The sequence below is a fragment of the Vigna radiata genome, chromosome 3 (genome assembly GCF_000741045.1).
Source record: "Vigna radiata var. radiata cultivar VC1973A chromosome 3, Vradiata_ver6, whole genome shotgun sequence".
NCBI classification, from domain to species: Eukaryota; Viridiplantae; Streptophyta; class Magnoliopsida; order Fabales; family Fabaceae; genus Vigna; species Vigna radiata.
This window is the reverse complement of record NC_028353.1, coordinates 6,704,061-6,730,537: the sequence shown is the minus strand read 5'-3', so window position 1 is coordinate 6,730,537 and position 26,477 is coordinate 6,704,061. Positions and strand designations below refer to the sequence as shown.

The following is a 26,477-nucleotide window of genomic DNA, read 5'->3' as shown; positions in this document are numbered from 1 at the left end:
AAACTATCTCAATATGCAGAATATAGTTCAAAATCTCACCTTGATTAAAAAAGAAGATAAGTTTATACAAATCTTGTTTTATAGTTCTGTTTTATAAAATTGAATTCAACTTAAAGTCTATTTTTTAATAATATATGGAAATTAGACAGCGTTATTTACTATCAATAGAGTTCTGGTTCGGTTTTCACAAGTGTTTCAAGATTTCCTTTGAGAAGAAAAAACAAACATGGTTTGTTAGATGCCATAGTAAAACTTGTACTTTGCTGAGTTTAATTCGATTTTCATGTGACATGCAATTCCCAGGAGTGGGACAAAGATGTCTCATAATAGTTCAAATTTTGCCAAATCACCATCTCCTACGCATCCGCCAAACAAATTACTCCTACAACTTCCTTTGAGATTTGAACTATTCGTGATTTGTTGTTTTAATTTATCAGCTAATTGTCATAGTATTTATTATTTCATTATTTTTTCAACTACTAAGATTATCAACGGTCATTAAAATTTTCCATAATTTTATTATTTTTAATTATATTACAAAGAAATTCTAACAATTGTTTTTTATTAGACACAAGTATAAAAATGAATGATAATGGATGCATATAACTAGAACTATAGTACTGACATATTACATTTTTCAAAGAAAAAACTAATTTCGTAAAATCATTAACATTCCACTACAAAGAAACCGTGCAAAATGGAAACATGGATATTTATTTTAATTTTTATTAAAAAATTTAAATAAAAACATTAAAATATATAAACAAATAAAAATCTTATTTTATAAGTCAGTAAAATTGAATTAAACTTAAAAATTTATTTTTTAAAGTTTAAATACACTTCTTTACAATTTTAAAGTAAAAAAATTATTGATGCAAGGAAGTGAAAGTACCATCTGGAAGTGTTACCAAGCAAAGGAACCTTATCCTGCTAAGTAACTCTGGAACAACAATAGGTGTCACTTCACTTCCAATTCCATCCTCAATTCTGAAAAAGCAGCCTTTTTTCTCTCTCACACACTAAATGGCTGCTGCAGCTTCTTTTTCCTCCTCTATCTGCAACAGAATATACAACCTTTCCCTCACCAACTCTTCCATTTCACGCACCTCCATCTTCCTTCAGAGACCCATTTTCCAAAAGCCACCCAATCTTAGCCACAAGTCACAAAGTTTCAGTCTTTCATTTCTCCCACTTCATCGTCTGTCCCCACCGTTCGCCACCTTCGATGGTTTGGAAGTGGGTCAAGACATCACAGAGTCCCGACAAGACGAACCGGTAACAGAAACCTCTGAAAAAACAGAACAAGAGGAAGAGCGAAAAGTTTCAGACTCCAGCGATAACGATGCCGGGAGGCTCTATATTGGAAACTTGCCATATTCAATTACTAATTCCCAATTGGCAGAGCTCTTTGGAGAAGCTGGCAGCGTGGTGTCTGTTGAGGTTTCTTCTTTTCGCCATTTTTATTGTCCCTTTTCATCCTTTGTGCTTATTTTTCTGCTTGATTGATGAATTTAAGGTGTATGGTGCAATCTAATGTTGGTCCGTATTTCGTTTGATTCAATTTTATAGATTGTGTATGATCGCGTCACGGGTAGAAGCAGGGGATTCGCATTTGTTACAATGGCGAGTGTAGAGGATGCTAAAGAGGCAATTCGAATGTTTGATGGCTCTGTAAGTTTCAGTACATTACCTGCTATATAATTCTGTTATTGAAAGATGCTAGTACAACACCCTCTACACTCCTATTCATGTAGGTCCTACCATTTAGCAGGTTTCATTCCCAAACAAGCGAACACTTGAATTACAATCAATAGGTGATAATATGTTGCAAAGAGTGTGAGAGTGTATTATTAGAACGTTTTAATAGTTTATTTACTCAATGTTCATAATCATATTTCCAGCAGGAGTAGCTGCTTTTCTAATCCAATAATTTGTTTTTTACTACGGTCTTTAATCAAAGTAGTGATAAACATTCCCAGGAGTTTTTCTGATTTACTGAGTTGTCAAAGAATGATCAAGTACTTATATTATGAAAATGAGTTAAGGGAAAATGATTCACTTTTCCCGACAAATGGAAAAAAATCCAGTTTGCGTTGGGTTTTCTTTTCTTGTGGCTCTATTTATACTAATTCCTCCATTTCGTATTGATTGTGGTTTTAGCGTTAAAAAAATCATATAGATGGTTGTTATCACATTTCAAAGAAATATTATACATTCTATTCCAGTTTTTTCCTCCTAATAAATACTATTGTCTTGGCAATACTTGATGATGCAATCATCAAAATGAAAAAGTAGATAAGGATATTTTAGCACAATTGATCCCAGCTAAGTACTATTGTCATGTAATAGTTAATAGATGAAAATAAAATAATTTTTTTGAGATAAAATTAGTATATGCATATATTAATTTGTAGAAGTTATCTCATTAATATTTCAATAACTTATTTTTAACTTATACATAAACTAATTTTAGTTTATAGAGAATCTTGTTTAATTTTTTTTTCCATTTTCTTTTCATAGAGTGTTTATTAGAAATTAATCCTAACAAGCCAACAGTTTCCAAGGTTACATTGCAAAATGGGTTAAAGGGAAGTTACTGGAAAGTTCCATCAGAATAAATTAGTGCATTGTTAAAACTTGGTTAAAAGTTAGTATGTTAACAGAAAAAAAGATAACTGAGAGAGAAAGATAAAGGAATTGAAGAATAAGAGAAATGACCATGTTTCCTCTACACAAGAAGTTCGGTGCACTATTCCATTATTAGCAAAGAAATCAGTCAAGAAAAATTCAGTTCCATTATCACTTCTTATAGTCTTTATTGTTGCCATAAATTGAGTTTGAATAAAAACAACAAAACTTTGTAAGGTCTTGGCTGTTTCAAAATTTCTGTTTTAAAAGAAAAATCCATGTGTATCTTGTAAAATCATCAATAATGGTTAAAAAAATTTATGATCTTGAGTACATGGTATTGAATATGGTCCCCCGATAACAACAAGAATAACATCAATACATTTTGATATTTAAATGTACTAATGGGAAAGGCAACATTCTTTTGCTTTCTGTAATGACAAACATCACAAACATATGACTTATCATATTTAACAAAAGAAAATTTGTTCTTGACAAGATCAATACATTTGTTGGAAAAATGACAAAAATACCAAGGGATTCTTATCTTATTAGCAGTGAAATTGATAGTACTAGAGGTTTGGGTATTGATGGATTTGAATTGGAATGTTTGATAAGAAGGCACCCTGAGTATATAAAGGCTATCTTAGCTGAATCAATCATCTTCAAAAAGATTAGTGAAGTCAAAGGTAAGCACACAAGATAGGTTATTGATTAACTTTGCTACTGAAAGAAGATTAAAAGAAAAACAAGGAATGTACTGATCATTGTTTCTGTCATTTTTATTGAGGAAAATACTTCCAGAATAGTTTGCAGTGACTTGATTTCCATTTGGCAGCTTGATACAGACAGGATTTATTTTATGATATGAAGTGAAACAAGAGAAAGATAAACAAATGTGGTAAGTGGTACCACTATCAAGTGTCCAAAGATGAAAATAAAGGAAAGGATGCATTACCAATATGTCCTGATATGTTTGGAGATGTTGATGTAGAAGAGATGACTGAAACTTGATTTCAAACACTGCTACTAGATTTAGACTGTTGTAATAGTGCTAACAAAGCTTGACACTGCTTAGGAGTAAAACCAAATTGCCGAGGCTGCATCTCTGCCTTTCAATTTTACGATCCTGTTCACTAAATCTTGATTTTGAAAAACTGGATTAGTTTAACTTTGATCATGGGTCTGATTTTTAAATTTGAAATGAGGGGGAAAACCATACTTTCTGCAGCAAGTATCAAAGGTACTATTTTTCCGAAAGGACTGCAGACTTTAGGACTATTGCCTCTTCCGTTGCTTCACTTTTGAGGTATATGGTCTATTCCATAACCAGAACCTCTTCCACAGCTGGCAATATTGTTCTTATAGACTCCTCTGTCAGTAATAGCCATTGCGTTGGACTGATTAGATTGATCACCAAAAATCTGTCTTTCTCGCTTCATAATAAGAAATAAGACTCGACTCAAGGATGGCTGGGGATCCATCAACAGAATGAGTTCTGTCCCCTTAGAAACTTAGTAAAGTGATCTTGTGTTTTATATTGTGTAACATTCCAAGGAGCTCTACGAGTCAACTTGAAAGCACAAGGACCAAGTAACTTTCCATGAATGAGTTTAGCAATCAGAACTCTAAATTGTAACAGAAAATAAAGATAAAGGGATTCAAGAAAAAAACAGAGAATGAGGAACTTTTCTCTCTGCAAAATTGTGTTCAGAATTCTTGTATAGTACAGGCACTGCATAAATGCTATGCGTCACTGAAAATGAAAGAATAAGTACAAAAAGGAAATTTGCAATATTGCTGAGCTATAGCAGAATTGTTGAGTTGTCCTTTGTAACAGAATTGCTGAGTTGGTATTAGTAGCTCTTGCATTCTTATCATTTGATATATATATATATTTTTATTTTCCTTGCCTTACAATAATTCTGGATGAGAATTTGTTCTACCTTATTTTGGTTGGTATTTTGATGTTGGAGATACATCTAATAAAAAGCTTTGATGAGCAGCAAGTTGGTGGTAGGACTGCGAAGGTAAACTTCCCAGAGGTACCGAAAGGCGGGGAAAGATTGGTAATGGGGGCAAAAGTGAGGGAGAACTACAGAGGGTTTGTAGACAGCCCTCACAAGATCTATTGTGGAAACCTTGGGTGGGGAGTGAACTCACAGGGTCTTAGAGAAGCTTTTGCTGAGCAGCCAGGCGTATTGAGTGCCAAAGTCGTCTATGAGAAGGACAGCGGAAGATCTCGAGGTTTCGGCTTTGTTTCTTTCACAACTGCTGAGTCTGCAGCAGCTGCCTTGGACTTTATGAATGGTGTGGTAAGAACATTTTCGGTACATCAATTTTGCAATTTCAAGTTCATCTTCTGAATGTAATGTAATGATACGTTGTTCAGGAAGTACAAGGTCGGCCATTGCGGTTGAATTTGGCTGAGGCTAGGACAGCATCATCTCCTCCAGGAATCAATGTTGAAAGCTCGGAATTGGTCTCAAGTGCCACAACATAAACAAATTTAATCGATCAAATTTTTGCCCGTCATATCGGTTATACAGTAAGTAGATCCTCAGGCAGTTCTCAAATGTATTTTTTATCATATCTATATGGGGTCGATGTTAATTACACTCTTTGTAATTATGAAAGGCTAGCTTTCAGAGTTTGGTCAACTAATAATTTATTCAAGTGAATTCTTTTTAAGTCCTAAACTGTTGTTGAGGGTGAAATAATGACAAAATATGACAAATGGGTTTGTTCAAACAAATCACCTAATTCACACGAATTCTAAATGGACTCTTACTTTTAAATATGATATATATAGTCCTACATTTGAATCAAGATTAACTTTTTTTAAAAAAGTAAAAACAATTAAAAGAAAAAAAATTACATATAATCTAATTTTTTTAATATTAATAAAATTAATTTTTATTTTACATATAATGACTACATATAAAAATTATAATTATAATAATACGTATGTTTTAATAAAAGTATGACTTTTGATACTTATTTTTTAAAATAAAATATTATTTTACCAAAGGAAAAACTATAACTTTAGATCACGATTCAACCAAAATTTATTGAGATTGAACGACAAAGGAAGCATATAAAAATAAAAATAAGAGATAAATATGTTTTTAGTCTCTAAACTATTAAACGAATTTGTTTTTAGTCACTCCTTCAAGCTTTGATACACTTTAATCATTTTTCTTAAGAAAATTATAATTTTTCGTCCTTTAAAACCAATAAAGTTAAAAGTTGGCTGAAGTGACTAATGGTGGTGTGTCACATCATTTTTTTTTTCTGACACTGAGTCAATCTTCCCCAACTTTTCGGCCCAATTCTCAACTTGAGCAAATTGAGCTTGAACCAGTTCTAACATCTCCAACAACCTCCTCAATGGCTCTATCCCCTCAACCTTCATTTTCCTGTGTCGAAGCAAAACTGCCAAAAAGACCAACATGATCGACATTGGTACTATCAAACATCCCGAGGCAGATGGTCCAATTCTAGCAAAGAAGGTGGTTTCGGATGTCAAGAACAACAGTCGTGCCAACGACAATTCTGTGACGACTGTGGTTGCAGTTTCACCGACGAACAAGGCAGGAGTGAGCGATGGTGGAGCAACGAAGAAGTTGGTGTTTTTTGGGAATGTGGCTAGGGCGTTCGATTTGGAGGATTTCCTCAGGGATTTGACAGAGGTTTTGGAGAAAGGGACTTTCGGGAAGGCAAGATGGTGCTTGAGGTAGGGCCTGTGGTGGCAGTGAAGATGTTGAAGGATGTGACGATTTCTAAGAAGGAGTTTAAGGAGAAGATTAAGGGAGAGGGAGGGAGAAAAGTTACGAAAAATTGACTCTGTGTGAAAAAAAAATGACATAACACACCATCGTTAACCACTTCAATTGATTTTTAATGCCGTTGGTTTTGGAAGGCAAAAAATTATAATTTCCTTAAAAAAAATGTATAAAATTTGAAAAAAGAACTAAAATCAAATTCACTTAATATTTTAATGACTAAAAATATATTTAATCTTGAAAAAAATGGTGTAAGTCGCTTTAAACAATTTTCTAATCTGATAGCGATTCATTCCTTCTGCTCGATATGACATTTTCAGATAAATGTCCATCATTGTCAACATCAGGTTTTATATAATTAGTTAATTTAGTAACTTTTTTAAACAAAGCATGATATGACGATGACAGTGATTGTTGCATCATCTTACACCAGGCTTGAGCAGTTGAACTCTACTGACTTAAAAAAAGGTGAAAAACAATAAAAATGTTTGGAGGCAGCAGCACTTAGGAGACTGCAGATCGACCACCAATCAGCCTCCATCGATTTACTTCTTGACATGACATCCAATAAATACGACATATCGAATCCTATTGGCTTCTGGTTTAGTACCATAGTTTCTTAACATTATAAGCTCATCAAAATAAAATACAATAATTTGTCATACACTCACCAGATCAACCACTGGGAATCAGTTCTGATTTGTCACTTCCCAAAGAGGACTGGACGGACAATCTCAGTTGCATTTCAAGGACACTTAGCTTTCTCAAGAAAATGTAGATATGGGTTACCGAACAGCTCCGAAGAAAAGCAAAGGTCAAGCCACTAGCAGGTCTGTTTAAGAAGGATTACTGCCAGCTAGTAGAGCATCAGCTGCAGAATCCAAGTCATGAGGGAAAAAAATCCTGCAAAGCAATATTTTCATTGGAGCTCCAGAGCGCATATTAGGAAAATATACACATGGACAAGCACGCCCAACAGAATAACAACAGAGACAGTCCATGTGGCAACGAGTCACGAGAAAATTTGGCAAGCAGCATGGTATTCAAAATCGTTAGACGGTATTCTAGTACTGGTCCGAGACGCTGCCCATCAATCAAGACTTTAATCATCTAACAACTTAGCAATAAGTTAAGTTCAATTTTTTGAAAAAGAAAAATATGCATGAGGTCAATCTTCTAGTCCGAGACAAATTTGGCCAAGCCTAATGTAAATTGATGACCTAGATTTTTATTTTCACCTTCGTCCTATGATTATCATACGCATACAACATGAGCATCAGATACAATACACAATGAAATACGAACAACATGGTCCTCTAACATGATTTTTTGAATATGCCATCTCCCATTTTCTGAAAATTATTGAAAATCATAAATTTTGATGGGTCTCGCCCCACATTTAATGATTCTCTCTCCCAATTTTTGCGATTGTAAAACATTTTTAACTGATACAAGAGTATGTTAGAGAGTGTTGCTAGATCTTTCTCTATTACATATTTAATACGTTGATATGTCAATTCTTAAGAGATATAAATGTTAGAATACATATTCAAAAATCTCTTAACAACATACTTATTAAACCAAGATAAACATAAAATGAGGAATAGTAGCAACATTCTCCATATTATTAACCGAAATTTATCAGAAATCACAACCTTTTACGAGTCTCGTTTCTCATTTAACGAGTCTCTCTTTTGATTTGGAAGTGAGACCCACCTAAAATTGTAATTTCCGTACAATTTCGACCAATTGTAGAGAAAGTACTAAAGAGTGTTTGAGAGCTAGCATTCCTTATATTAAATAAAAAAATTTGAAAACCCCTGCGTTTCAAAAATCTAAACAAAGAACTGACTTAGACATGACTAAATATAAAACAACAGTTGTTAGTGAACTCTCGATTTCTTATTGCCCAGAACTAGGAATAGCATTAACTTCATCCCCTCCTTGAGAACCGTTAGTAAATAAGACCATTTCTATTTATTTTTCAAGAGCCAATGAAGTGTGTATATTAGAGAGTGTACTCCCTAATACATGTATTCTTTTTTCAAGACAAGCTTCAAATTAGTATGCACATAAACCCAGTGCTTTTGGGATTCAACATTTTTATCTTTGATGAGTGAATGGTTCTCCAATTCCTTTCACAATATAGAAACTAGGATGTGCACTAAAGCCCCTAAAGCAAACTTTTTAAGGAGAGGACAAGAGAACCACGCATCACCCATTAAGATTTAGAATCTAATGTCCACCTATTTTCATTTGAGTCAAAGGAAGCATACTATTTTCTTTATACGAGGAATCATGTCATCATATTAAAGTACAACGTTTTTTATTCTCAACCGTTGTGAAAACATTTTCAAACCCTTGTTTCTTTACATTAAAATCTCATCATCCTCAAGGGGAAATTCTATTTGGAGCCACTTATCGCTATAATACCCATTCGTCCTGCAAAAGTTAATAGATTACTTGTAGTAATAATCTAATCACTTATAATTATACTACTTATAGGCAAACTTAATTACGTTTCACACTGATTAAGAATAGTAGTCAAATTTATTTAATATTATTCTTTTCGTACAACAGAGTCCTAAATTGCCCCCAAATTATATTTATTGATAATTATGTTTAGGTTTAAAGGTCATTAAAAAAAAATGGGAACATTAAATAAGGTTTAGGGAATTGAAATTTGCTTATATTTGAATCCACCATATATGACTCATTTTCGTTTATATTTGAGTCCAGAGAGTACAAATATGAAGGAAATGAGAACAAGATACTTCAACGTTTTATGAAGTTGTTTCTAGACTTAATTGATAGGTATACCAAGAGTTGCACTTCCCTCTATTATTCACTATTTGAATCCTAGGTAAATATATAGTTAGTTAACTCCTGTAAGTAATCTACTGACTTTTGTAGGAATTATAGCGAAGAATGACTTCAAGAGGCTGACGAGATTTCTATGGAGAAGAATAAATGTTTTAAAAAAAAAAATTACAACCGTTGAGAATAGAAAAAAGGATGTAATAGCATATTCAATTTCTCAAGAAAAGCAAATAAGTTGACTATTTTTTACTCAATTAAGACAACTGTTATTATTGTAGGAACTAGATTACCCGTTTCTTCATTCTGTCATTGCAAAAGAAACAAGTTAAATCATAAAATTGGTTTATAAGCATTTTTATTTTTGAAAGATGAATTATACGTGCATGGAAGTACTACGACATTGGACACTGGTGGAGTCATGCATATGCCGAGATAGCTTTGATGCTGCTAGAAATCTTGAAATGGAATCTTTGTTTCTTGAAAAACCACAGCTAGTTACAGAAATTATCCTATTTCTAGATAATGCTCAACGAGAAAATAAATTGGTACTATTCCTATTTCTGGGAAATTAAGAAATTACTTGTAATTTCTATTTTATAGTTGGTAATGTATAAGTATGTTTCTTGTTTGGATTTTAGGAAGACAGTTATTTATAATTTTTATCTTATATTTACCAATGTTTTAAGAAGTATATCTTAATTGGATTATTTTCAATACGAATACTATACATATCATATCCTATAATTTTCAAGAATTGACAAATTGGTGTATTAGATGAGTCATATCTGATACTGTTGTATCTGCGCATGATCAAAGACTAGTAATTGCACAAGTTCTTACTTCCATCAGTAATAGACCCAAGTCTAGAGACAAGCTATGTTACCTGCAAGTGTTATGGTATACTGTTCTGCTGAGGTTAGCCACGTCAGTGATGCCTTTACAGCCAGCAACAACCTCAAGAACTTGCCTGGAAAATTGCAATCACGATTATTTGAAGAAGAGGTATAATTCTATGCATAATGTTAAATTCTTTTAGTTATAAGTATAGGATAGTCTTCAAACGTAACAAGAAGGAAAAACTAGCAAATCATGCCGAGGGTTTCAATTCTAGTAAACTTGAATATTGATTTCCTAACTACAGTTACATTGAATAGAAGATATTCCTTGTGGCTATGGTGCCAAAGCCATATTGAAGCAGTTAATAAACTAGGAAGTTGTCACAAGCCGGCTTAAACAAAACCATCCCACTTACTTAACTAAACAAGGTTCATTTCGGCCTTTAACAATGCACTCTTGATCATACTTCTCTTTCTTCTTAGAAGGCCATGTAGATTTAACAAAACCAATTCCTGCATGAGTATTCTTGATTTCACAGTATGGTGAGTCAGTCTCAATCATCATTCTCTCAATAGGTATACCCTTAACAACATCAAGGTTCTCAGTTGTCTTCAGAGAGCACCCATTTATGCCTGACAAAGAACCAAGGTAATATTGATGAGATTTAATTGGATTTCTAGTACTCAATCACCACAATCCAATATCTGAAACAGAAATTTTGTGCAACTTTTAACAAGGAAAATTTAAAAACACCAATATCCTCTACAGAAACACGTAATTAGCCTTTACATATTGAACTCATAAATTTTATGTTTATTTTTTTGTTTCCTTTTCTTTTTTTAGTATCCAAACATCAGAACCAGTGATGTAAAAACAGAAATCTTTCTCAAGGTATATTCATCTTTTATCTCAACAAAATTGCAATTAGAACAATAAAATCCTTTCTTTCAAAAGGAAAAGCCTAATATCAGACATATCAAGGTAACTTCAAATTGGTCAAAAGTAATCCTTCAAAAGGTGAATTTACCTATGTACATTTTATCAAATGAGAGAAGCTTAATGCTATCATCCATACTACCAGTAAAGGAATGGGTGACTCCGGCAGTGAACCTGATGTACAAGTAAAAATGGTTAAGATAATTTACATTTTGAATTGATTATCTCATAAAATACAAGAAATAGAATAAAACACATGCGCTGACGTATACTAAGATAAAAAATAAGGGTAAACGAGATATAACATTCAATGTTATTTATTCTATTTTTGCAAATAATGTTTGTATCATGTGTGTCGTCTATAAGGGGATCTTAAACCGTTTATAGTTATTTTCCCCTTCATTCCTGAAGTTGAAAGCAGAAATACCACAGCCTAGATGGCAATGGTACAGTCAACTCTCACAATTAAATTCATCTTCACAATATAAATAGAATGATAAGCTAACCATTAGATATAAGCATCACCTGTCCTTATTTTTCTCCACTATTTCACAGAAATCTGCAGCAGCTTCTCGCATGTGCAAAAACATAGGCAGTTTTGTGATATATGCTAATTCAAATTGCTTCTCGAAATACCTTGCTTTCACAGATAAAAGAAATATATGATTTGTCGATGATTTTAATATATTACAAAAATCAATGAAAGAGAAACGAATATGACGCATATCTAATTGAGACTATGGTGAGAATGCATACTTCTTTTGAATCTCTGCTGGGCAAAAATGAAGCCTGTCATAGTCCAATCCACATTCCCCTATAGCAACCACCTTGCATATGAAGAGAAGTAAATATGATATGACAGTTATTTCTAAGTACTTGGGTAGTTTCTGAACTAGAACACAAGTTCTGCAACTATATGAGAACAACGTACACAATGACAATGTTTAGTGACTATGTTTATTACAAATGAGATGGAACTCAACTATGCAGATCTTAGATGTCTAGTTAAAATTTAGAGATGTTTGATAGTTGTCTTACCACAAGTGTATAACCATACCTTTCCTTTCTGAATTCCGTCTTTAGCCAAGGACAAAAGAGCTTGAAAGTGCTTCTCAGGATCTCCACTCTCCTCAAATTCCTGAACCAATACACTAAGTCATAGTTACAAACACTTCCATAGAAGAGTTCCTAAAGGAGAAAAACAACCTTGCATCGTGTTGGATGCACACCAACGGTGCAGAAAAGTCTTCCTATAATTGATCAATAAATCATCAAATTAGTAAAAATCCAGATTCTTCACTTGAAAGTCATCAAGAGAAAGCAATATTAATAAGACAAACCATCTGTTTCTGCAATTGCAAGCGCTTCCCTTGATTCTTCAAGGGACCCACCAGTTACCTGCAACAGAAAAAGCAAGTCCTAATGACCAGAAACTATTCAAACATAAAACACAGTTCATAATGTATGTTATCAAACTGGTGTCGAAAAATCCTTTGTCCAATAAACAGCTTTAAATTTAAATACCCGAAGCATCTCTCGTTGTCCCAATTCAAACATATAATATCTTCTTAAACTTTCAATTTCATAACTCTGAATTTCTCTTAATTTGCTCAATTAATGATTAAAGCAAAACTAACATTCGTAATAAAACTTGACATTACAGACATGAAAGGTTGGTTAAGAAAACATTACAATAATTCGGGTGACGCCAGCAGCCCAAGCCCTGTTCAAAACGGTTGCAATATCGGAGACGTGACATTGCTTGCCGTGGTAGATTCCCTTGAACATGCCATCTGCAGTTTTTGGAATTAGATAGAGACTAGGCGAATGACGAACAAAAAATGTTTGATGAAATGCCTCACCGGTGAAATTGACGGCTATATCTGCATTTGTGTTCGTTGGAGAGAAAACAAATATGGTTAGTTCACTTAAGCTAGAATCTGAATCGAAAAGTGAGGAAGCGTGTTACTTACCTATCATTCGAATGCCTGCCATGGTTGGTTGGCTTGCCTCGCTCAACAGTGAGGAGCAAGTGGAGAATAGTTCGTTAGTAAATAGGAAGGAGAATAGCTTTATTAGAATTTTAAAATATATTTTATTCATAAACATCACCCATTTTTTCAATTAATTTTTTTAGTAGAAAGTAAATATATATTAGTGGATGGATTTTGAACAATTTTTCCATTCTTATTCAGTTAATCTAGTAAGACTTATTTACTAACTTCAACTCTTTTTATCCCATAATCCAATATTTTTCTTTTGTAATGTTAAATGTAAATGCGTTCTTCAATGCATATTTACTTCTTTTTTTTTATCATAAATACATTTTTTTTTATTATTATACAAACTTTGTTTATCATGTAAAGTAATTTAATAAGACTCATTAACAAGTTAAGCATTCCTGAAGTGTTTATGTTTGTCCTTAAAATAACAACTAGTAGCATTTCTTAATAACCATATATGAGATATGAGACTCTTCTGCTTAAGATTAATTAAGGAAGAGTAAATAAAATAAGTTTATTGAGTAACTAATATTTTTCACTTTTAAAATATCTTTATAACAAAATATATTATTTAAACAAAGTTTTAAAAATATTAAAATTTTATAAATTTATGAAAATATTTTTTAAATTAGAATTATAATTTCTTTTAAAATATAAGAACTTGAAATCATTTATTCTTTTTACTTGTCTTGTACTTTTTTGTTTTTTTGTTTTTCTTTATTTTCTTTTCATCAAGCTGTTTTGCTTTATGTCCTAATTTATTTAAGTTGTTTTATTTACTTTTAACAATATCTTATCATATTTTTTCTCTTAAGGTACAAATCTGAAGAGGTGAATACCTATCAAAATACTTTGACGTTTAAGTTAATTTTCAATTAATTTTCAAATGTTTAATATATATAATAACTTACTTCTTCATTTTACTCTCTATTTACAAGAATTGACGTTCTAAATGATTGACTGACTGGATTATATTGACGGATCGATTTATATGATACACAAACAAAATTTCATTAATTAAAATAGAACGTAATTAGATTTGATTTTAGTTGGAATAAAAATAAAAAGTAAAATGTAAGAGTAAGTATTTCATTTAAAATTTATAGTAAGAGATGACTAAATTTTCTCTTTAAACATAGAGAAAAAGCAAAGAGTCCTTATTGATCTTGACTAAAACAAATGTGGTTAATGTTGATCAAATAAGAACTTCTATTAACGTTAATAAAACATTAAATTAGTGTATATTAATAAAAAAAGTGTGTTTAATATTAGTAAAAAAACATTAATTGTAGTTGACTAATAAAATCATGACTAACGCTAATAGAAAAATAACACAACTCTATCATGTGTTGATAACTGAAGACACGACCAAGAATAAGTAAAATTGTCGCAATTGAGGTTGAACCAATGATTAATTAGGATTAAATCAATGAGAAAAAAATGAAAAGAATATACATAAATATGAAAAATAAAAATTAAAGGTTAAATATATGTTTTAGTCCTCATATTGGTTCCCCATTCTCAATTAAGTACTCATGTTTTTTTTTATTCCCAATTGCATCCTCATATTTGTAAATTTGAGGCAATTAAGCCCTCTCCCTTAACCGGCCACGAAGATAGCTTAATTGCCTCAAATTTACAAATATGAGAATGCAATTGGGAACAAAAAATATGAAGACCTAATTAAGAATAGGGAACAAATATGAGGTCTAAAACATATATTTAACCAAAATTAAATTCTTATTTTTTTGAGTAAAATTTTAACTTTTATAAATAATTACATTACTTTCATAAATTTTAATTTCCGTTAAACAAGTTATCCATGCAAACTAATTTATTATAGCATTCCAAATTTTACATATCCTAAGAAACGGATTTAATGATTTTTTTTTAAATATTCACGTAACTTTACTTAACTTTATTTAATTTTTAACTTGATTTCTTTTATATATATATATATATATATATATATTGAAAAATTAAAATTGATTATTCAACAACATATGAAAATAAATAAAAATTATATAATTATTTTGGAAAACATTGGATACGTTATCGAGAAAGGCCTATCAGTCTCTCCCGTTACACGTTACATATCTCGTTTTCTGCTAAAACCAGACAAAAAGAATTAAATGAAGTTCAGGAAAACAAAATGATACATAACCAATTGAAAAACAACATTTATGAAGTTTTAATATATATATATATATATAGGTTAAATATGGTCCCTACTTTTATGGGTTTGGTTTAAAATGATTCTACCTTTTAAAAAAGTTAAGTAAGATCTTATATTTCGTTAAAAAATATTCATTTTGGTCCTTTTCGCTGACACCATTAAAAGCTTAACAATCAGATGCTAGCGTGACGAAACATCAATTACCTGTTTACTGTGATGCTTACGTGGCGTTGTGAAGTCATTTTAATGTGTAAATATTTAAGAAAAAATAAAATGACAAAAAATAGGTTAAAGTAAAATACCTTACGCCATTTTTGGGTTGAAGTAGTTGCCTATGGTGCTGTAATGCAAGGAAGCATTTTGAGCATAGAAGGGGTGAAGAAACCAAAGATATCCTTCTCTTGGATGTGGCTCCCCTCACCCTTGGAATTGAAACTGTTGGTAGAGTGATGACAAAGTTGATTCCCAAAAACAATGTTATCCCAACAAAGAAATCTCAGGTGTTTACCACCTACCAAGACCAACAGACCATTGTCTCCATTCAGGTTTTCGAAGGTGAGAGGAGTCTAACAAAAGACTGTAGTCTGCTTGGGAAATTTGATCTGTCAGGAATTTGGGGGTTAGGGTTTAATTTGATTTTGGGTTAAATTTAGGTATTTTCATCAATTGACCATGATGTAATTAGGGTTTCCAACCTCCGATTCTCTCTCGTTACCGTGAAAGCCACTATCTTCTACACCTCTATTTATAGGACCACCGACGACTGCTAAGTGCTAAGGTTTTTGTATCGAACCAATATTCTATCCCCATCAGATTATTCCCATGTCTGGTTCATAAAAAAAAGGAAATTATGAAATTCTTATTAAAACTTAATTTAAGATAACTTGTTCTTCTTCTTATTCTGGTTGTGGTTGTTCTTTTGATGACAGAGAAAAAGGAGGGGTTCAAGACTTGACTTTGGGTTGTATTATAACAGATGGTGTAACTCTTTTTCACTGTCAAGTTTTCCAGATGTTGCTACTACAATATACAGCTCTGCATTCATGTCAATGAAAGGCTGTGAGAGAGAAAGAGAAAACGACACAGGTTTGGCGTAAGTGGTGAGGAAAATAAAAAGAAAGAAAAGCTAGAGGGAAATGATGACCTTACGTCATTTTAATTTTTTTAAATATTTACAAAGTGTAATGACACGTATTTATAAAACTTTTTAGCTCATTCACGTTTGGCCACAGTGGCATTAGCACCGTTAAGTTTTTAACGACATCAGCGAAAATGACCAGAATAAACATTTTTTAACGAAATATGGGACCTTACTGAACTTTTTTAAAAAGTACGATCATTTTGAACCAAACCCATAAAAATACTGAACAAATGATGTATTAAACCATATACATATATATATATATATATATATATATATATATATATATATATATATATACACACACACTTGTTAACATGAACAACATCACCCCACCGTAACCCTTTCTTCCATTCTCTTCTCTTTGCTCTTCTTTCAAAGACGCCATGAAGAGATAAAAGTGCTTAGCTTCAGCCTTCATATGCAAGTAAAAGTTCCATTGTCGGAAAATTCCTCAAACAGTCGTTAAACAGCGGCAAGGAAAAAAAGCATACAAAACGTTACCAAAATACATATATACGATCACAGAATGAAAGCCATTTTCACATGGGAAGAAGGTCAAATGAGCTTTGACTTCTCTTCACCTTGCCACCACTACCAATGATCACACAGTTTGACATGAAAATCTGATCAACTTCTGAAAACAATGGGGAGAACTATGACCAAAACGATAATGAAGAGGAGTATGGCAAAGCAGGTCAAGTTACGGGTGTTCTTCTGATGATTCTTCACAACCTGCAAATGATGCACACCTTTGCTGACGGAGGAATTGGCAAGCGCCATGTGGCTCTCTATGTCATCCAAGTGTTCACCCTGATGTTGGACCAACACTGCCATGTCCAAGAACACTTGGTGCAGCTCGTGTAGACTTCTCTCTATCTCTTTTACCGTGCCGTGCCTCTCCTGAATCTCTTGGATGGTGTCCATGATGCTGGCTCGCCCTTGCTGTTGGATGGCTTTCTGTAAGAAACTTTCACTCTCACCTGCTCCATCGCAATGTCATCACATACATGTCTCATGGTGCAATCAATTTTACACAGTGCACTTCTCACACAACAGTAGTAAAAACGGTCACAAATTAAGAAAAAGAAAACAAGAACACAAAATTATGTTTAACCTAATTAACTTTGTGCATGCAATTAATTTAATGCTCGCTATCTGGCTAAATTTTTGCCGCAAGCAATTACATGTGGACTATTCATATAAATTTAATGACAGAAAATATATTCCTAATATCAGAAAAAGGCTATTTGATATGCACGCCGAGACATATAAATTTAATGACAGAAAATAGCTGTTGTCTCAATTTGTCCCTATTTTTCCGGTAAAATAATATACTTCGAAACTGAAATGGCTCACTGAAAGGCCAAAAACTCAGCAAGATAATCATACTAAAGAAAAAGAACTTAGTTTACATGATAATCACACCATTAATATATAACTTTTTATGGAATATATAAAATGATAGGAGTTAGATTGAATGAACTTAACTCTTATTTAAAAGGGAAACAGTATTTTAACAGATTAATTTACTAAAAGAGCAAAACTTTGTATATGTACCTTGTGTTATTGTTCCTCAATCTGAATTCAATTTCACCTTGCTATTCTATGCTAATTTGTAGTGCACATATTCTTCAAATAAAGCTTAAATTGTAATTAAGAATATATAATATTAAAAGTACCTAGAAAAAACTGCATTGAATTATCTCAGAAGAGAAAATGTGATTATTTGTTACCCGTAGAGATGAGGAGATCAATGGTGTCAGGATCAGGGTTCTCTCCAGTGACGGCGTAGTATCTACGTTGCACGGTGTCTCTGTACTCGTACGATATCTGGTCCCTCAGCTTATTAAAACTCTCCATGGACTGTTTCAGATTCTTGGTCAAGGCTCCGACCAGTGCGGTTCGGGTCCGGTGGGAGTACGAACCGGGTCCGCAGTCGGGCAAGGAGAGGGTGGCTTGGTTGGCGCGGTGGAGAGCCTCCAAGCGAGTCTTCACAAGCTTGGCTTTGGTGAGAGCAAGAGCGACGTCCAGGTCCATGCGAGACCGAAGCTCCCTAACACCCTTGGGGCTGTGAAGCGCTTTTCCGTTTTGGTTTGAGGCACGGAGACTTAGGTGGAGACGCTCTAGCTCCTTCAGTTCTTCCTTCACCGATTCCACTTCTTTGAAGAACTTGTCCAAGCCCATGCCACCTTGTGTTATTTCAATCACGTGCTGCCCTTCTTGTTGTTGCTGCTGCTGCTTTCCCTTTGAGAACAAACTCGATAACAAGTCGTTCATTCTATTGATTCTCTCCTTCGTGCCTTAAGATAACACAATAACAGATGTGGTAGGGAATAAGAAAATCGATCTTATTAACTCAAGCATAATTGTCTTTTATGAAAAATACCATAAGAAGTAAGAAGAAAGGTCTTTTTTTCTGTTCTAGTAGATTCTGTGTATGATAAGAGAAGGAATAAATAGTAAAAGGGCAACAAAAGAAGGAAAAGGATAGGAAATAAAAGGGTTAATGTGTTGTGTTATATAGGGTGGCTAATATGGTGGTGGATATCCCTTGTACTTGGAGAGGGAGAGAAACAGAAAAAAGATGATAATTATCTGGTCAAATGAATATTCTTGGAAAATTATTATACAGTTGAAGCATAACTAAGGAAAAAATAAACAGTAGAAGATGAGAGGAAGCACCCCAGAAATAGACGGAAGATAGTTGAGAGAAAGAGTTTTGGTTTACTACTTAAAGTCATTAACTAGTAATGTATTAACTGTATATAGTAGCTAGTTTGTCTGAAACTAGGGTTGAAGTGTGGTGTTCTACGGCGTGTACCTGCTGAACATGAAGCTTCCTATGAATACTTGGTCCTTCGTTTCATCGGTACAAGGCTTATCTAAACATAAACTTGTTTAGATATTTTTTTAGTGTTAATCATCTCTTTTAAGATAATGTTCTTTACATCGTATAATTAACGTGATGTTATATATTATAGTAGCAATTTCAAATTAAGAGTATACGACTCTCAAATTTTTATAATTTTTAATAAAATTTATCCCAACTATTCTAAATTTGTTTTTTAAAACTATTTTTATGTCTTTCATTTAAAAATACTTAGATATATATATATATATATATATATATATATATATATATATATATATATATATATATTATTCATATTTATAAACAGAGAACCTTTATTTAATGAAAATAGGCAAAACAAATTATTTTCATTTATTCTCTGGGCACTTATATTCTTAAGTTTATATTTTGGTAACATTGAAAAACTCATTTTCTAGTTAAAATTTTGAAGTTAATTAGTCCTGATTTTTCTTCAATGTTATTTCGTTTAGATTTTTAAGTTAATTTGTTATTCAAATTTTATATCGTATAATTGTTTTTATAATCATTATTTTTATTATCAATTAGAACAAATAAATATCTTGAGATTTACTTTATTGATTTGACTTTATTTTCAAAAGTCAGTGTATATAATTTATGATTTTTATAGTTAAAGATTATAATTAAAATGTTGCTCGTGGAAATAATTTTTAAAGTAGTAGTTTTTCTTACTAAATAATGACAAAATATATGAAAAAAGAAAATACAGATAACAAAGAAGATGAAAATGCATAATACTATGGTAGCAATAAAGGTCGTTGGTCTCAATAATATTTATCGTACATCAAAACATTTTGTAGAATTATATGCTTTATATATAAGGTTATATTTTCATAATAATGATTATATTAAAAAATAACAGTTTTATTTATTTTTAAGTACATATAATTAAATGTTAATGCTTTAACGGAATCTTTTTTAAACCAGATTAATTATAATTATTTTAAATTCCAATATTTTTAAAACTACTTTTTATGTACATCTTAAGTAATAAATATATTGAAAATATTCTTTTTAATGTATTTTTAAGAGATATTAATGTTAATAATACAACCTTAATGCAGTCTAGGCAAACTCAGGTTGGATTGTTAAATAAAAGTTAAACTGAGATAAACTTAATTGGATTAAGATGAAAATTAGATTAAATCTAAACCTTAATCGTATCTATGTGTAAATTGAGATCTCGTTACAAATATGAAACGTGTCATTTCCCTATTTGTCCACACTATACAGGTTAAACGTGCTTTCATAAGTAGCTAATACAGAATAAAATATAAAAATAAAAACAAAAGATGGTTTGATATTATACTTAAATATTTTTTTTATACGATTGACAATAAAGGCCAAGCAGTTCTTACAGTAGTTAGTGATAGATATTTGATGTCTTCAAGTTTTATTTTCGTTAATATTATTTAAATTTTACTCAGATAATTAATATGGGTTTGGTGTTTAATAATTTTCATCTACATATTAAAACAAATTAATATTAATAATAGTTAACTTTAAAGATAATTATAAAAGAAATTTTTTATCTTTAATTTTTTAAATATAAAATCTCTAATACTAACATTAAAAAACATGTAATAATTAATAAGATAAAATACATATTTAATTATATTAACAGAATTTAAACAAAGTAAAACTAATAATTAAAGTGGTTATAGTAAGATTATATTTCTTTTTTTTAGACTAAAAATAAGAATAAGATATGTTAATACTTATTTTGTTCAGTATATTTATTATTTACTCTTTGAATTATAATGATATCTCTAAAATTTTATATTTACATAAAGAACTTGACTTGTTTTGTATTCAAAATGTTTAATTTTACAATTGGAGAAAAAATGTTAAATGTTTTAACAAAAATTATTAAAAAATTAAATATTTTTATATTTAAAAAATCGAAATTAATTATACCTAAATCACAAAAATTTATTAAGTTCATGATTACAAAATTATTACATAGGATTATATCAAGTATATAATACGTGTGATTGGTCCAAGTGTACATGTTAATCTTTGGATTTTAAGTTTGAGCTTTACGTATAAAATGACTCTGACTACAGAAAAGTTACCACTGCATCATATCAGGAATGTTCCAACTTTAAATACCTCTTTAATTTGTCCTAAGGGTTTGGATAACCATTAAAGATTGATTAATTTAACCATTATAGCATAAGAAAATTTTAATGAATAGACTTGTACAACACAATATATATATTACACCAAACAAAGTCATGATATATAATAGATTATACATATAAATATTAGCATCAGCCCTATGATATTGATTTTTAGTAGCTAGAGAATAAACCAGGTTTATTAATAAAAGACATTTATTACACTTATACATTTCTAATGTATATGATAAATACATTATTATTATATATTATTATAACTTTTAGATCTTTAAATTAACTTTAAAAATGGTGGTATAGCAAAACTATGTGTTATTTTCTTAGCTGGTGGGGATATTCCATTTCATTATATGTGTGCCCACACTGCTTTTGATTTTACTGTATTTACCAAATTTACCTTATTTTTTAATCTTAAAAAAGTTTGAAATCATTTAAATTTTTCATACATCAAATGTAAAATTAAAAACAAGTAACATATATTTATTTTAATTTACGTAAAAACAAAAATAATTTTTTATACTTTCATTGTGATAAATAATATTATATTTAATTAATACATTTTAAAAAAATAGGTTATGTATTGACAATATAAAATAATTTAATATCATCATTCTATCAAATATTACTATAATAAAATTGTTGAATTTTACATTGATTATATTAAAAGAATAAAAGTTTTTATTATTTACAGATTGAGAGTATAGATTTTTTAATGGTGGAAAATCATTTAACTCTTTTAAAAATTAAACTGGAAATGATTTAAATGTTTTCTTATCTACACGCTACATCATTGAGAGCGACTACTAAAATTAGATGAATTTTTCATATAAAGTTAAAAATAATTATATTCTCTCTTCCATCTTGTACTTTCTCGCTATTTTTGTTTATTTTGTAAGATTTTTTTTTTTTAGAATTTGTATAAAAATCCTTAAAAGTAAATGTATGTAGATTTCTGGTAAATTTTGTAAAGTTCTGAAAATGTTTTATAAAAAATATTCTCACCAAATATGAAAATTTCTAGTATTGTCTAATTCTTAACTTTTTATTTTACTTAAACGTGGAAAATTTTTATCGTCAGTTTAATTTTAATGTTATTATTAATGCTCTTCTAAATATTTTCTTCAATGTATTCGTTAAACATAATGATCATTTTATATACAAGCTATTAAAAAAACTTTTATCAGTCAAATTATTCATCCACGTACTTTCATTTTATAATAAAAACAAAACCTATTTTTATCATTTTTTGAGTATATGAAAAAGGAAAGTAAAGTTCGATGGTTTTAACTTTTATTTAGGAAAACGAAATAAGAAAAATTTAAAAATAAAACAAAGTACGAAGAGTTTTAATTTTTTATATGAGACATTTTTTATTTCTATTTTTTAATCTCAAGAATGAAATTGAAAAATTAAATAAATAAATAAGGAAACGAGGAGTACGAATAAACATAATAGAGTGATTAATTGGTAGCTTATATCATAATTAAACTAATCCCACGTGCCAATTTCTATCCCTGGGACATAAAAGTAGCAGGTATATATTCACATCATGGAAATTTCGGTAGTTTTTTTTTTTTTTTTTTTGCTTCATTAAAAAGGAATTGGAATTAAAACTCAAATAACTTATAATTTGATTAATTTGCCATTTACGATAAAATTTTAACTCATAATTACCAACCTAGGAATTCTTACGATGAAAGTTATGGATTAATAGTTTTTTGGTTCATTCGCCTTTTAATTTTTCTGTTTTATTTTATTATTATTGTTATTAAATTTTTTTTTAACATTTTTCCTGTTTAAAGATAAAAATATGCCTAAAATGGTGTTTGTAGTGATGGAATTATGATATCATCCCAGGTCAGGTAAAAATGTGATCTTGAGTCATTAAATAATGGAGGATGTATATTTTTATAAACTAAATTAACATGAAAGTACAAATTATTCAATTTGTTTTTACTTCTAAAATAATAGTATAACTACAACATTAATACCTTACATCTAAAAAGATTTGTTATTTAAAATAAAATAAGATCTTATTTGAATTTAAAATAAAACCAAACTAAAAACAAAAATAATTTATAAAATTTAATTAATTTAACCTTTTAAAATAATAGAAAATCTTATAATTAAAAAAATGATTCAATTTAAAATTGAATTTTAAAATAATAATATATTTACACACCAATCTTTTTAATATGTGTAAAATAAATATAAATGTGTCTCATCTTATTATTATTTTTCTTATAAAATATCAAGAAAACTAATATAACAGTAAGAAAAAAATAATATATATTAAATTTAATGTTTTAAAAAATATATATATACATTGACTAGGTCAAACTACCACTAAACTATATCTTAAAAGAAAAAAAAATTATGACTGGAAAAATAAAGTTCCTAAATCTACTGAAGTGAAGTTACAGAATAAACAACATTTTTGGTCTCCCTGATCGCAGCAGATGTAATTAACTTTGGTGAACTTGTAGAAATCAATCAGCCTACCTTGTAAGTTGATATTGATCCCAAAACATAAAATGTTGAATGGTAATTAGGTTAAGTTGTTGTAGGTTGTATTACTTTCGCCATGGTCTGACAAAGTAGAGCACGACGAACAACACAATTGCAAGAAGAAGGATAATAGCACAGTAGCCCCATTTATGGTGTTTTTTTTGCTCCTTCCTTGCAGTTTCCAGATTCTGAGTCCCATTCCTGACGAAGGAGTTTGTTCTTGCCACCTGCCTTTCTATGTCATCCAATTGCTCACCTTGAGATTGAACAAGCACTCCCATGTCAAGGAACACCTGGTGCAACTCCTTCAGATTCCTCTCTAACTCTTTCATCCCACTATGCCTCTCTTTTATTTCCTTAATAGTCTCCTCAATTCTTCCTCTACCCTCCTCAATCGCTCTTTCTACTAAATTCTCACTCTCACCGGAAGAGATCAAGAGGTCCAGGGTTTCGTCGTCGGGATTTTTGCCCGTGACCGTGAAGTATTGGCGCTGGACGGTCTCACGGTGTTCTACATTTATCTGGTGACGGAGTTCATTGAAGCCGTCCAAGGAGTCCTTCAGCTTCTTCCTCAGGGAGAACACCACGGATGTTCGGGACCGGTCGGAGGACGAACCGGGTCCACAACCGGGGAGGCTCCGGTGGTCTGCGTTGGCGCGTTCAAGCGTCTCCAACTTGAACATGATGAGCTTCGCGGTCTCCAGAGCGAGTGCCACGTCAGCTTCCATGGCGAAGCGATGGTCCTTCACGGCTTTACCATTGTGAAGGGTCTTGCCTTGTTCGTGAGACCTCTTCAGATTCTGCTTCAACCGCTCCACCTTGTTCAGCTCTTCCGTTATTGCTTCGACGTTGCCGAAGTACGTGGCCAGGCTCGTTGGTCCATCGTCGTCGTCGCAGCCTGCCATCTCGATGACACTGTGAGCCGACGATGGCGGAAACCGGTTGCTACGGGAGGAGGTGGTGGACAACAAGTCTTGCATTATTGTTTCACGTAAGCGAGTTCTGGTTTTCGTGATTTCACTTTAAACGAAGTTCTGAAAGTGTTATGATGAAAAGAAAATTGAGAAAGAAAGAGTTTACGATAATTAATAAAAAGAAAGGATATAGATAATTAAAATAGATCAAATAGATATCAGATATTTCTGTTTTTATTTGTTTTATCCTTTTGAAATAATAACAGATATAATCTGATTTATTTTGAAAAGGTTTGACGGCAAGTGTAAAGCATATTACAATAATACATTATGAAAATATCTGAAAAATTCAATTTCATATTTTAGATAAATATTGTGATAACTTTTAAATTCAAAAGTTACTTTGAGAGAAAAGATATTAATGTAAATCCAAATTCACCTATTATTATTTTTAAATTGTAATGTGTTTTTGTTCAAATTTATATGATTAAACTTGTTTTATCTTCCCATTTATTTATTTATTTTGTTAACTTATTAAGACTACGAATTTTAAAAATAATAGTTTGTCATCATTTACATTATTTTATTTATTTATACGGGAAAATTTGAAATTATGGGCAAATTTTATTTATTTACAAGCAAAATAATAGAGTAAAAATAATAAATAATTTTTTTATTGTTATGACAATAATATTAATATTACTTATATTATTTATTTCTTTTTACTTCCTTTTTTATTTATTAAGCATGTGAACCAGTATTTTTCACTTATTTCTTTTATAATTTTTATTCATCCAAATCACACATTTTTACTTAATTGTTATCTATTATTCTGTTATTTTTTTTCTTAAATCTTTTTCCTCTATTTTATCTAATACAAAGAACCTTAAAAATCAAGTGTGATGTATCAAATTAATGGATTTTTTTACATGATATGAATAAGCATACACATGATTTGAGTAGATGGCGGAGTTGAAAGTGAAAATAATTAATAAATATTTTTTAGATGTCATATGGTAAACATGTATTAATATTTTGTTGAAATACAAATAGAAAATGAATAATTGAAAAAAAAAAAATATATATATATATATATATATATATATATATATAAAAGAAGAAAATAAAAATAGAGGTAGTTTATAATAAAAGAGATAAAAATAATATTTTTTTTATTATAATATTATTTTATTTGATTTTCATTATTCATTTAGAATAGAACTTTTACAATAGATCATGAGTTACCTTCTAACAACATGAAAAAAGAAAAAAAAAAAAGAAAATGGTCAAATTATGAAACTATGGTTTCACTTCTTTCGATTGGAAAAAAAGCACTGCAGAACTTTTCTTTCGGCATTTCACCTCACTGAGCATAGGGTAGAAGATCACCTTCCATGCATAAAAAATATTGCATTAAAGATTACCCGTCATGCCATTAATGAACAGCAATAAAAGCTAAACTAAAACAACAACAAAATTAATTGTTCTACTAAAAAAGCACATTTTTTCTTTTATATGTACATTTGTGACTGATTTAAGTGAATCGCAACGAAGTGAGTCTTATTTCCTATTTTTATTGTGAATTTTGCAAAAATGCTATCTAATGATAAAAATACACGTTAAAAATATAAAATATCAGAGTATTGCTGATATTTGTCAAATATAAATAAATTGAATTCATTCTGATTGTTTAGTCTT

General features: G+C 30.6%; 4 protein-coding genes across 4 annotated transcripts; 1 reads left to right on the top strand and 3 right to left on the bottom strand.

The window, feature by feature from the left end:
* The first annotated feature begins 922 nt into the window (after nt 1–922).
* On the top strand, nt 923–5,327 carry LOC106756726 (33 kDa ribonucleoprotein, chloroplastic). Its single transcript, XM_014639272.2, has 4 exons — nt 923–1,440; nt 1,570–1,671; nt 4,635–4,943; nt 5,021–5,327. Exons 1-4 carry the CDS (start codon nt 1,024–1,026, stop codon nt 5,129–5,131), a joined length of 939 nt encoding a protein of 312 aa, XP_014494758.1. The 5' UTR covers nt 923–1,023; the 3' UTR covers nt 5,132–5,327.
* A 1,607-nt stretch (nt 5,328–6,934) lies between these two features.
* LOC106757177 (putative deoxyribonuclease TATDN1) lies at nt 6,935–13,056 on the bottom strand. Its single transcript, XM_014639790.2, has 12 exons — nt 12,980–13,056; nt 12,869–12,889; nt 12,699–12,799; nt 12,347–12,404; nt 12,213–12,256; nt 12,064–12,144; nt 11,763–11,833; nt 11,532–11,642; nt 11,098–11,180; nt 10,486–10,702; nt 10,117–10,200; nt 6,935–7,316 (listed from the first exon to the last, which is right to left on the bottom strand). Exons 1-12 carry the CDS (start codon nt 12,999–13,001, stop codon nt 7,250–7,252), a joined length of 960 nt encoding a protein of 319 aa, XP_014495276.1. The 5' UTR covers nt 13,002–13,056; the 3' UTR covers nt 6,935–7,249.
* Nucleotides 13,057–16,886: 3,830 nt separating this feature from the next.
* On the bottom strand, nt 16,887–19,084 carry LOC106756947 (syntaxin-121-like). The gene is made up of 2 exons (XM_014639542.2): nt 18,063–19,084; nt 16,887–17,309 (listed from the first exon to the last, which is right to left on the bottom strand). The coding sequence occupies exons 1-2, from the start codon at nt 18,604–18,606 to the stop codon at nt 16,957–16,959; spliced, it is 897 nt and encodes a 298-aa protein (XP_014495028.1). The 5' UTR covers nt 18,607–19,084; the 3' UTR covers nt 16,887–16,956.
* A 4,846-nt stretch (nt 19,085–23,930) lies between these two features.
* Nucleotides 23,931–24,845, bottom strand: LOC106756946 (syntaxin-121). The gene has a single exon (XM_014639541.1). It carries the CDS (start codon nt 24,843–24,845, stop codon nt 23,931–23,933), a length of 915 nt encoding a protein of 304 aa, XP_014495027.1.
* Between the last annotated feature and the right edge of the window lie 1,632 nt (nt 24,846–26,477).

Excerpts from the sequence above, each read along its gene's own strand:
- LOC106756726 (XM_014639272.2), top strand. The coding sequence starts at position 1,024 with ATGGCTGCTGCAGCTTCTTTTTCCTCCTCTATCTGCAACAGAATATAC. Across the intron at positions 1,441-1,569 it reads GCAGCGTGGTGTCTGTTGAG|ATTGTGTATGATCGCGTCAC; the intron begins GTTTCTTCTTTT and ends TCAATTTTATAG. Across the intron at positions 1,672-4,634 it reads TTCGAATGTTTGATGGCTCT|CAAGTTGGTGGTAGGACTGC; the intron begins GTAAGTTTCAGT and ends TTTGATGAGCAG.
- LOC106757177 (XM_014639790.2), bottom strand. The coding sequence starts at position 13,001 with ATGGCAGGCATTCGAATGATAG. Across the intron at positions 12,800-12,868 it reads TATAGCCGTCAATTTCACCG|ATGGCATGTTCAAGGGAATC; the intron begins GTGAGGCATTTC and ends CAAAAACTGCAG. Across the intron at positions 10,201-10,485 it reads AATGAACCTTGTTTAGTTAA|GCAAGTTCTTGAGGTTGTTG; the intron begins GTAAGTGGGATG and ends GCAATTTTCCAG.
- LOC106756947 (XM_014639542.2), bottom strand. The coding sequence starts at position 18,606 with ATGAACGACTTGTTATCGAGTTTGTTCTCAAAGGGAAAGCAGCAGCAG. Across the intron at positions 17,310-18,062 it reads TGATCTCCTCATCTCTACGG|GTGAGAGTGAAAGTTTCTTA; the intron begins GTAACAAATAAT and ends GCGATGGAGCAG.
- LOC106756946 (XM_014639541.1), bottom strand. The coding sequence starts at position 24,845 with ATGCAAGACTTGTTGTCCACCACCTCCTCCCGTAGCAACCGGTTTCCG.